The sequence below is a fragment of the Mirounga leonina genome, unplaced genomic scaffold (genome assembly GCF_011800145.1).
Source record: "Mirounga leonina isolate KUSES-001 unplaced genomic scaffold, KU_Mleo_1.0 Mir_447, whole genome shotgun sequence".
Lineage (NCBI taxonomy): Eukaryota > Metazoa > Chordata > Mammalia > Carnivora > Phocidae > Mirounga > Mirounga leonina.
In genome coordinates this window covers 1,702,761-1,714,859 of record NW_023270757.1, presented here as the reverse complement: position 1 = coordinate 1,714,859, position 12,099 = coordinate 1,702,761, and the positions used below count along the sequence as shown (strand labels likewise).

At 37.8% G+C, this 12,099-nt stretch overlaps 1 protein-coding gene across 4 annotated transcripts in view; it reads left to right on the top strand.

Moving 5' to 3' along the window:
- DENND4C (DENN domain containing 4C) overlaps positions 1-12,099 on the top strand; it is a 142,545-nt gene that overhangs the window by 40,867 nt on the left and 89,579 nt on the right. For all 4 annotated transcript variants that reach the window (XR_004676184.1, XM_034987925.1, XM_034987926.1 and 1 more), the window contains exons 3-5: positions 6,600-6,852; positions 8,323-8,392; positions 10,152-10,321. Coding sequence is in view for 3 of the 4 variants with exons in the window: in XM_034987925.1 (XP_034843816.1) it covers positions 6,600-6,852; positions 8,323-8,392; positions 10,152-10,321 (493 nt within the window). In the remaining variant the exon portion in view is untranslated. The remainder of the gene's footprint in view (positions 1-6,599; positions 6,853-8,322; positions 8,393-10,151; positions 10,322-12,099) is intronic.

Here is a 12,099-nt window from a genome sequence, read left to right as displayed (position 1 = left end):
AGAGACACAGTGAGAGAGGGAACACAAGCAGGGGGAGTGGGAGAGGGAGAAGCAGGCTTCCTGCAGAGCAGGGAGCCCGATGCGGGGCTCTGTCCCAGGACCCTGGGATCATGACCTGAGCCGAAGGCAGATGCTTAATGACTGAGCCACCCAGGCACCCCCAGATTTACTGAGTTTCAAAAGAGCTTTTTCTCCAGCACTTTTATGTTTTTTTGGAAAATTTTCAAACATACAGAAAAGTTAATTGAATGCTATAATAAACACCAGTATCCTTTCCTCCTGAATGATATAGACTGTAGTATAATGAACAGTACACTTTCCACCTAGATTCAGCAAATTAACATTTTTCCATATTTTTGCTAAACTATTTGAAAGGAGGCTGGAGATATCCTGACAATTCTCCCATGAATACTTCAGCATGCATCCCTTAAGATGTGTTCCTGTAGAACCATGGTATATAGAAAATTAATAATTGTATTGTATTTTTCAATATCCATTCCCTATCCAAATATTCACAGTTATCCCCAGAATATCTTTTATCGCCTTTTTAAGAAAAATATTCATGGGGTGCCTGGGTGGCTCAGTCGGTTAAGCAGCTACCTTAGGCCCAGGTCATGATCCCAGGGTACTAGGATCGGCTCCTTGCTCAGCGGGGAGCCTCCTTCTCCCTCTGCCTGCCACTCCCCCTGCTTGTGCTCACTCCCTCTCTCACTCTATCTGCCAAGTAAAATCTTGAAAAAAAATATTCAGCATCCTGTCATAGTTTACTCACTGCATTTGGTTGTTATGCCTCTTTAGTCTCTTCATCTCCCCCCAATTTTTCTGTTATATATTGACATTTTGCAGAGTCTTGCCAATTGTCTTATAGAATGTTCCCCACTCTAGATTTATCTAATTGTTTCTTCATTATGTTGTTTAACTTGTTACCTTATTGTCAGTATTTCCTATAAATTGGATGTTAGGTTTAAAGTCTGAATTAAATTTACGTTAAATATTTTTGGCAAGAATACTTATAGGTAGGGCTAGCATTAGGAGAGGATGTAGTGACAGATTGTCTCATAATTAGTACTGTTAAGTTCAGTCACTTAGTTAAGATGGTAATTGTCAGATATCTATTGTTATTTTCATTGTTATTTAAGTAATTTGTGGAGTTGTGGGCCTTTTTTAAATACCTGCTTCCCTAGTTCCTTTTCACTTCTCATTTTGTAGGATCCATTGATCATTGCCTGAATTAGATCTTGCATGGCAGGGGATGTAAAATGAGACTTTTCTAATTCTTTTTTTTTTTTTTATAAAGGTTTTATTTATTTATTTGACAAAGAGAGAGACAGTGAGAGCAGGAACACAAGCAGGGGGAGTGGGAGAGGGAGAAGCAGGCTTCCCGCGGAGCAGGGAGGCTGATGTGGGGCTTGATCCCAGGACCCTGGGATCATGACCTGAGCTGTAGGCAGACGCTTAACAACTGAGCCACCCAGGCACCTGAGACTTTTCTAATTCTATCATTTAAAAAATATATATATATTTTTTAATAGAGAGCATGAGCAGGGAGAGAGGCAGAGGGAGAGGGAGAAGCAGGCTCCCCGCCGAGCCAGGTGCCCGATGTGGGGCTCCATCCCAGGACCCCGGAACCATGACCTGAGCCGTAGGCAGATGCTTAACCATCTGAGCCACCCAGGCGTCCCCCTCTAAAAAATAAATTTTTTTAACTGGCATTTTTCTTGAAGACCTTGAATGAAGAGCTTTCTTATTCTCTCTCTCTTTTTTAATTGTTTTGAGAATAACTAAGAAACTATGGATTTTAATTTATTCTGTGTGATAAAAATCTATTATAATCCTTATTCTGTTTGCTCATATGGTCCCGAGTTTGGCTAGTGGGAGCCCTTTCCAGCTGACTGCTTCGCCAAACAAAATCTGGATTTGTGTGTGTTCATTGTTACTGAGGCATTTTATATATATATATATATGTATATATATATACATATATATATACGGTTCCTTGCCCTTGGAATAAAACCTATCAAGCATTTATAGAGTATTTACTGTGTTAAAAAATTATATGAAGTAGTTTTTCTATGTGGTTATGTTACCAATTTGTTATGTAGTTTGCAGTTAGGTTCATCTGTTTCTGTTTGTGTTTCATTTGTTTTAGAAAAATTTTCTGTTAATATGGAAAATATTATCACAGCTCAAAACATGTAAAAAGATATATTTAGAGAAGTATTGCTTCAGTCTTTATTTCCTATACTTTTTTCTCTATATGCCCTCTCCTCCTCTGTTAATGCAGTTTTTGATTTATCCTTTCACTATGTGTTTTTACAAAAATAAACACATGTGTGTATATTTATTTTTTAAAGATTTTATTCATTTGAGACACAGAAATACAGAGAGAGAGAGAGAGAGAGAGAGCATGAGAAGGGGGAGGGGCAGAGGGAGAGGGAGAAGCAGGCTCCCAGCTGAGCCAGGACCCTGGGATCTTGACCTGAGCCAAAGGCAGACGCTTAACCATCTGAGCCACCCTGGTGCGCTCAGGAGCCCCATGTGTGTGTATTTTTATTTCTTCTTCTTAAACAAACTATAAATACTGTATCTACTATTTCATACTTTGCTTTTTTCACCCAACAGTGTATCATCGGAATCACCTCATATTTGAACATGGAGGTCTTTCTCATTTTTTTATAACTCTGTAGTACTTACTTGTGTGGATGTGTATACTTTATTCATCCAAACCTCTGTTTTTTTTGTTTTTTTTTTTTTTATTCATGAGAGAGAGAGAGAGAGAGGCAGAGGGAGAAGCAGGCTCCCAAGGAGCAGAGAGCCCAATGCGGGACTCAATCCCAGGACCCTGGGATCATGACCTGAGCCGAAGGCAGACGCTTAACCATCTGAGCCACCCAGGCGCCCTTTCCAAACCTGTGTTGATGGACATTTGGGTTCTGTCCAGTTTTGTGCAATTACAAGAATGCTTTGGTGAGGGGCGCGTGGGTGGCTCAGTCGTTGAATCTGCCTTCGGCTCAGGTCATGATCCCAGGGTCCTGGGATCAAGCCCCTGCATCGGACTCCCTGCTCTGCAGGAAGCCTGCTTCTCCCTCTCCCACTTCCCCTGCTTGTGTTCCCTCTCTCGCTGTGTCTCTCTGTCAGATAAATAAAATCTTAAAAAAAAAAAAATGCTTTGGTGAATAACTTTGTATATATTATTACATATTTGTGGAAGTATATTTTCAGGTAGTCCTGGAAGGGCATTGCTGGGGTAAAAGATAAATGCATGTGTAATTCTTTTAAATGTTACCACATTTCTCTCCATTGTGGTCATGCCACCATCAATATATGATATATGTACTTCTTTTCCCCCAGTCCCATCCACAAAATATGTGATCAAATTTTTGAATTTTTGTCAGTCTCACAGTCAAGAGATTGTGTTGGAGTAATTTTAATGAGATTAACTATTTCTTCATATGTTTAAGGACTGTTTTCTTTTTTCTTTTGTGAATTGTTAATGTCTTTGGGCATTGACTTTGTTTATGTCTTTTTAAAAACAGGGTTTTAGGACACCTGGGTGGCTCAGTCGGTTGAGCATCTGCCTTCAGCTCAGGTCATGATCTAAGGGTCCTGGGATCGAGCCCTGCATCAGGCTCCTTGCTCAGCAGGGGACTCTGCTTCTCCCTCTCCCTCTGCTGCTCCCCCTGCTTGTGCTCTTTCTCTCTCTTTATCTGACAAATAAATAAAATCTTAAAAATAATAATAAAAAAAATTAAAACAGGGTTTTGGCCTTTTTGATTTTTTTTACAGTACATTTTTATGTACTAGGAAGATGAAATTTTTGTGAAATAAGTTTCCAAATGTTTTCTTCAAGTTTATAATTTATCTTTTGACTTGCATTTTTTGTCACGTAGAGTTTACTTGATGAAGTTTATTTTCTTCCTCCCTTTTATTGTTTCTAGATTTTTTTTTTTTTTAAAGATTTTATTTATTTATTTGACAGTGAGAGACACAGCGAGAGAGGGAACACAAGCAGGGGGAGTGGGAGGGGGAGAAGCAGGCTTCCCACCGAGCAGGGAGCCCGATGCGGGGCTTGATCCCAGGACGTCCTGGGATCGTGACCTGAGCTGAAGGCAGACGTTTAACCATCTGAGCCACCCAGGTGCCCCTGTTTCTAGATTTTGAGTCATAGTTACACTTTTCCCAGTGCTAGGTTTTCTTTTAGTACTGGTATGTTTTCATTCTTTTTTTTTTTAATTAATTAGTTATTTTTTATAAGATTTTATTTATTTGAGAGAGAGGAAAAAGGAGCAGAGGGAACACAAGCGGGGGCAGAGGTAGAGGGAGAAGCAGGCTTCCTGCCGAGCAGGGAGCCCGATGCGGGGCTCGATCCCAGGACCCTGGGATCATGACCTGAGCCAAAGGCAGACGCTTAATGACTGAGCCACCCAGGGGCCCCATATGTCTTCATTCTTGACATTTATCTGTGATCCACTGGGAGCTTTTTCTGGTGTATAGTGTGAAGTATAGATACAATTTTATTTTTTTCCTAAATGGCAATTCAGCTATTCAAGCCCTGCTTATTAAATTAAAAAGTCCATCTTTCCCGCAGTATCAATATTGAGATGTCACCTTTATCCATTTCAGGTATTTCTTTTGTGTTCATTGTTCTTTCTGTTCACTCATTTGCCAGTATTTTCCTGATTTAAATATAGAAGCTTTATAATGTATTTTAATATTTAGTTGGGTTTTACCAGCTTCATTGAGATATAATTCAGATATCACACAGTTCAACCATCTCAAGTGTACAATTTATTGGTCTTAAATATATTCACAGATTTGTTCTGCTATTACAGCCAATTTTAGAACATTTTCATCCCCCTAAAAGGAAACCCTGTATTCATCAGCAGTCATTCTCTGATGTTCCTTTTCAACCTCTAGCCCTAGGCAACTACTAATCTACTTTTTGTCTTTATAGATGTGCCTGTTCTGGGCATTTCATGTAAATGGAGTCATACTACATGTGGTCTTTTTTGTGTAGCTTCTTTCACTTATCATGGTTACAAGGCTCATCGATGTTGTACCTCGTATTAGTACATCATTGCCTTTTATTTTTTAAAGTTTATTTATTTCTCTAAGTAATCTCTACACCCAACGTGGAACTCAAACTCATGACCCTGAGGTAAGAGTCAAATGCTCTTCTGACTGAGCCAGCCAGGCACACCTTGTATGTCACTGCTTTTTATTGCTACACAATATTCTGTTATATGCGTATGCCACATTTTATGTATCTTTTCATTAGTTGGTGGACATTTGATTGTTTCCACTTTTTGGCTGTTATGAATAAGGCTGTTAAATGTGTATTTGGGGCACGGGGGTGGTTCAGTTGGTTAAGCAACTGCCTTCGGCTCAGGTCATGATCTCACGGTTCTGGAATCAAGCCCTGCGTTGGGCTCCCTGCTCAGCGAGGAGTCTGCTTCTCTCTTTCTCTCTGCCTGCCACTCCCCCCTTCTTGTACTCTCTCTCTCTCTGTCAAATAAATAAATAAAATCTTTTAAGAAATGTGTATTTGCATACCAGTATTTGTGCAGATGTATGTTTTCATTTCTCTTGGGTATATATCTAGGAATAGAATTGCTGAGTCATACCAAAACTCCCGTGTTTAACCCTCTGAGGAACCACTGGACTGTTTTCCAAAGCAGTGTTTATTCCCACCAGCATTGTATAAAGATTCCAGTTTCTCTACACTCTCACCTTACTAGCACTTGTAATTATGTCTTTTTGATTATAGCCTTCCCAGTGTATGTGAAGTTGGTATCTTATTGTGGTTTTGATTTCAGTCCCCTAATGGCTAATATGTTGAGCCTCTTTATGTGCTTTTGGCCATATCTTCTTTGGAGAAATGCCTATTTAGATTTTTTGCCCACTTAAAAAAATTTTTTTAAAAAGTCTTATTTTAAAATAATTTTAGTTTTATGGAAGAGTTTTTAAGGATGGTACAGACAATTCCCATATATTCTTTGCCAGCCCTGTATCCATTTTTGTTGATTCTGTAGATCTCTTTGGGAAATACTGACATCTTACCAAATATTAGGTGTTCTTATCCATGACCATGGGATGTCTTTTTATTTATTGGTTCATCTCTAATTTCTTTAAACCATGTTTTATAGTTTCAGTCAAAGGATTTTTATATTTATTTTCAGTCAGAGGATTTTTAAAGGTGAAATTTTGACAGGAGTTATGAAGATAAATTTCGTGAAAATGTCTGAATACTTGATCTAGGAATCAACCTGAGGATGTTTATGGTGTTGCCCCTTTCTTGTTTCATACGTTTTTTTGTAAAAAGCGATAAAAAAATGAAGTTGTTTGATCTTATTTACTGTTCTTAAAATTACATTCCAGCTGTTGAAAAATAGTAGTTAAGAGATCTATAATTCCCAAAGTAGAAATCTTACTTTTGGTTTACAATTAAGATTTGAGAAACGGTTTTGTTTCTCAATTTTTTTTGTTTGTTTTCAAGAGGAAAACCAACATTAACTTGAAATGTATTTATCTATCTATCTATCTATCTATCTATCTATCTATCTATCTATCTATCTATTTCTCCCCTCCCTGCCTTGCAGAGTTTTATATGAAGGGAAAGAAAGGCTTATTCCAGGATGTGAAGTGATCCAAGCCACACCCTACGGTCGCTGTGCCAATGTCAACAATAGTTCAACTACTTCACAAAGAATCTTTATCACTTATCGAAGGGCTCCTTTAATTCGACCCCAGAATTCCTTGGCTGTAACTGATATCTGTGTTATTGTAACCAGCAAAGGAGAAACCCCTCCTCATACTTTCTGCAAAGTTGACAAAAACTTAAATTGTGGAATGGTAAGAATACAGTTGTTTCCTTTTTAGTTCTATATGTACTCTCTCCTACCCCCGAAAAAAGGATAATTTTTGTACTGCTCTTTATTATTGGGTGTAGAATTTACTCTGCTTATATTTTGTGGTTGTTTTTATTATTTTTAGATCTGTAACTTTTATGATTCATAATAATTTTTAAAATCCTTAGCTATCTGATTTGTAGAAAAATTTCATTGAGAAAGTACTTAAAAGTCAGGGATTTAAAATTGTTTTTTGGTATGTGTTAATATTGCCTGTGTTACACTAATATATGGAGGTTTTATTAGCTTTTGTTGTTTCACTGGTGTCTTCACGGAACTCCCTTTATATTATTATAATTATTGTAGTTTTACATACTTGCTTTTTCCAAGTGGGCTCCACACCCAAAGTGGGGTTTTGAACTCACAACCCCAAGATCAAGAGTCGCATGCTCTACCAAGCATGCTAGGCACCCCACCCCTTACATACTTATTTTTTCTTTTTCTTTCTTTTTTTTAAAGATTTTATTTATTTATCTGAGAGAATGGGAGACAGAGAGCATGAGAGGGGAAGGGTCAGAGGGAGAAGCAGACCCCCCGCTGAGCAGGGAGCCTGATGTGGGACTCGATCCCGGGACTCCAGAATCATGACCTGAGCCGAAGGCAGTTGCTTAACCAACTGAGCCACCCAGGCGCCCCATACTTATTTTTTCAAAGGGCTCTAATGAACAAGAACATTAAACATACACCTATGATTTATAGTTTTATGAGACTAAGATTTACTATTGGGTCAGATTTATTTTGAAAAATATCTTTAGATAAAACAGCTATTAGCTTTAATGAGATACAGGCAAAGATGACTGGCTAATGTACCCATGGCTCTTAGTGAAGACAGTTTGCCTCTGGAGGTAATGACTTCATAGTACCTCAGTTACCTTCATAGTACCTAGTTTGAGCTCCAGAGCCCACTCAACTTTGTGCTGTTTCTTTCAAAGTGTCTGATTACAGCATTCCGAACTTTTTGAAACTGTTCTGTGTCAGTTTAATTTTTGCGGCAGTGTTTTTTTACTCCTTTCTTTTAGTATTCTGAACTTCATGTTTTGCTATATTTTATAGTCTGTAGTCTTTTTTTTTTAAAGATTTATTCATTCATTTTAAAGAGAAAGAACGCACGCACCCTCACGGGTCAGGGGGTGGGGCAGAGGGAGAGGGAGAGAGAGAATCTCAAGCCGACTCCCTGCTGAGCATGGGGCCCAACATGGGGCTCAATCCCAGGACCCCAAGATCACAACCTTAACTGAAACCAAGAGTTGGGCTCTCAACCGACTAAGCCTCCCAGGTGCCCCTGTAGTCTGTTTGATAAACGTATGTTTTAAATTGATTTCACTGAATAATCAGAACCTTTAGAAGATTTTCAACAAAATCAATTTATTTTCACTCTTTGCTCTTTTTTTAAAACATAATTTATATTTTACAGTGGGGTTCCAGTGTATTTCTGTGTTATAAGAAGTCTGTGCCTGCTTCTAATGCAATAGCGTATAAAGCTGGTGAGTAAATTAAAAAAAATAGTTACTGTAGTTATTGTTGTACATTAACAGTTGGTTAGTTTCCGTAGTGTATTGGTCATCATGTTCACCTAACATTTACATTTGGTTAGAAGAGATGATGTATACCCCCTTATGTAGTTTATGGGGTTAATCTATTCATAAACTGAATTATTTATAATATTAGCATATAAAGGCACAAGTTTTCTTAAATACATTATATACTACAAGATATATTAATATTACATCCTCCCCCAAACATGTTGTTAAATAGAAATTATCATCCCAGGTAAGCATTTGTGAAATGAACATTCAAGCTTTTAGTCTACACTAATAGATTTAACAATTCAATGGAAAACTGCTTACTCTCTCTGATCTTTTTATTTTGGCAATCAGAAAGGTGTCAAACTGCATCTTTACTTCTTATATTTCCTTCTCTTATCTCTGTGTGTCTGATTCGAAACCTCATGTTACTTGCCATGAAAGGTGGACTTGCTTCCTTTTTCCTTTGTTGCAAAGAATCAGCTATATGGAGGAGAGGAGGGCCTGAGAAACTTTTCTGCCATGAAGTGTTTGAGAAATCTATCGCCACATTCTTACTGCACAGTAAAGTGTCAAGGGCTGTAAAGATTTAAGTGTGACCTCTTCATCCCACTGGTATGGTGGGATAGAAACTGAAAATACAGGTATGCTCCAGTTGTAAATAGAAGAGATACTGGAATACTTCCTTGTGAAAAGAAGCAGTGTCAGTTACTTTTTGATCATGCACAATTCGTTTTGCTTCAGGGAAGTCAGGCAAATCCATATATGAAAAATCTTGATTGTCTTCTTAAAGACATTCATACTAATAAATCAGACCATTTTAATTTATAATATAAAAATAAAGGTAGCAACTAATAATTACAAATTTCAGTATCATTTTAAAATGTGATACTGTTAATATTGCTGTAATGTGTTGATTGTATGTGATTTCCTAAATTTTGTGTGTGTGTATGTGTGTGTGTGTATAGAAAGTGTCACTTAAAAAAGTAACACATATAGAAACAAGCTTTGTGAAAGTATTCAGGTATTTGATAAAAGACATATTTTAGAATATAAAGCTTTTCACACCAAATTTTGACTCAGAATTCTGCTACTCATATTCAAGAGTTTAACTTAGAGTTGGTCTGCATAATAGAGACATCAGAGGCTAATGAACTGATGCTTTGTAGCTACTTTATTCTGAAGGGGCTTTGTTATGCTTGCCAGAGGACCCCTTGCTCCTGCTTCGTTGGTCTCACTCTGTACTCAGCCAGAGGATTTTGGTCTCATTTACTTTTCATGCTGAATACTTTTTACACTGCTGCTCTCTCAAGATGAGTTTAAGAGCTCTGATCATTTCTGTTGCCTTGGCATTATTATATAACACTTAACCCTTCGCTAAATTTTTTTACTGAAATACTTGGTAAATTTTCCTATATGTTCCTCACCCACTCTCTATACGATGTTGTGGTATGCAGAAGAAAATATATTAAGATTGGTGATACTGTTGAATAGAGTTTTGACTTGTATATTTAGTACATTTTAATGTTACAGTGAATTATAAGTCCATGAGTAAAAAATAAAGGGTAAACTTGTTAATTTATTTAAATTTCTGATATGGCAAGAGAAAAAAATTATTTTGAAATTTCACACATAAATATTTTCATGAAATTGTATCACATATACCTTATGGGAAAGTAACTATTTAAAAAATTTTAATACTGTCTCTTTTCTCCAAAAGGTTTAATTTTTAGATATCCAGAAGATGATTATGAGTCATTTCCTCTCTCAGAATCTGTACCTCTCTTCTGCCTTCCCATGGGAGCTACTATTGAATGTTGGGATCCTCAAACTAAATACCCACTTCCAGTTTTTTCAACTTTTGTCCTCACAGGTTCTTCTGCTGAAAAGGTATAGTTTTTCCTCTTTTATTAAACCTATATTGTCTGTGTTTTTATCCCATAAAATAATTAATATGATGTCAGTTTATTTGAATATTAGGATTATTTGGCCACAATATATTTTGGGTTAAATTTGGACTGTAGTGCCCAAGGTGAGAAGTCAACCATGAAAATTGGCATCAGGATGAAGCTACCTCTGGAGCTTCTACAGAAGCAAATATAAAGTCTTTCTAGAGCGATACCCCCAAAATCCAAGCCTCAAGATGATATTATACTAAAAGTTAGAAGACATAAATACCATAGGAAGAATCAACAGCTTTGTAAAGCTGGATTAGACCCTGAAGATACTGAATTGATACAATGACAATATTAAAGATATAAATTAAATATGTAATTGAAATGATTCAAGATGTCGGGCACCTGGGTGGCTCAGTTGGTTAGGCGACTGCTTTCGGCTCAGGTCATGATCCTGGAGTCCCAAGATCGAGTCCCACGTTGGGCTCCCTGCTCAGCAGGGACTCTGCTTCTCCCTCTGACCCTCCCCCCTCTCATGCTCTCTCTATCTCATTCTCTCTCTCAAATAAATAAATAAAATCTTAAAAAAAAAATGATTCAAGATGTCAAAACATCAGGGAAGAACAGTGTATTTTGTGAAATAAGTAGACTGGGAAGAGAATCAGACCTCTAGAAATGAAAAATATGGTCCTTAAAATTAGAATCACTGAATGGTTTGAACAGCAGATAAGACATACATGCAGGGAAAATTAATGAAGTTCAAGATAGGTTACCTCAGATGTGGCAAAGAAAAACATCTAAGAGAGTTTAAAAATGTAGAGGATAGAATCAAAAGGATCAGTGGATATTTAATGAATTCCAGAAGGAGAGATTAGAAAAGGGAGAGGCAGCATTTTAAGGGATATTGGTTGGTTGTTTTCCAGGGTTGATGAAAAATTGAGTCTTTTAGATTAAAGATATACTTTGAACCTTCAGCAGAAAGATTCATATTATAGTGAAACCATAGAACACCAAAGAAAAAAAGCAACCAGAAAGAAAACACGTACTTATTTCTAAAGGGACAACTATTAGATTGTTGGCTAATTTTTCAATGACAACATTGAGGCTCAGAAGACAAATAATATATTAAAATGGAGGGAGTAAGCAGAGATCAGTTTAACAACATATAGAAAGTACTGGCCAGGCTTTGCAGAAAATAGCAAAGTAGGAGGATCCTGGGCTCACCTCATCCCATAGGTATATCTAGGTAACACTCACATCAGTGTAAAGAACCCAGAAAACAATCTGAAGATGGGCAGAACAAATGTAGAGAAGAGGCCACGTGAAAGAGAGTAAGAAGGGCAGAGAAGTGGTTGGGAGCTAAAGGGACATGCATGGACTGTCTGGGAGGGAGGGACATCACCAGCCCGGAGAAGGGAGGGAAATAGACCCTCACACTGAGGAGCCTGTGTGGGTAAGACAAATCCCCATAATATTTGGCTTTGAAAACCAGAGGGGGGCGGCGCCTCAGTGGCTCAGTTGTTAAGCGTCTGCCTTCAGCTCAGGTCATGATCGCAGAGTCCTGGGATTGAGCCCCGCATCGGGCTCCCAGCTCTGCGAGAAGCCTGCTTCTCCCTCTCCTGCTCCCCCTGCTTGTGTTCCCTCTCTCCCTGTCTCTCTCTGTCAAATTAAAACAAAACAAAACAAAACAAATCTTAAAAAAAAAAGAAGGGATGAATTTCATGAGTTCTTACAATCAGTGGGACTTAAGGCCTGGATGTTTAAAAATCAGCA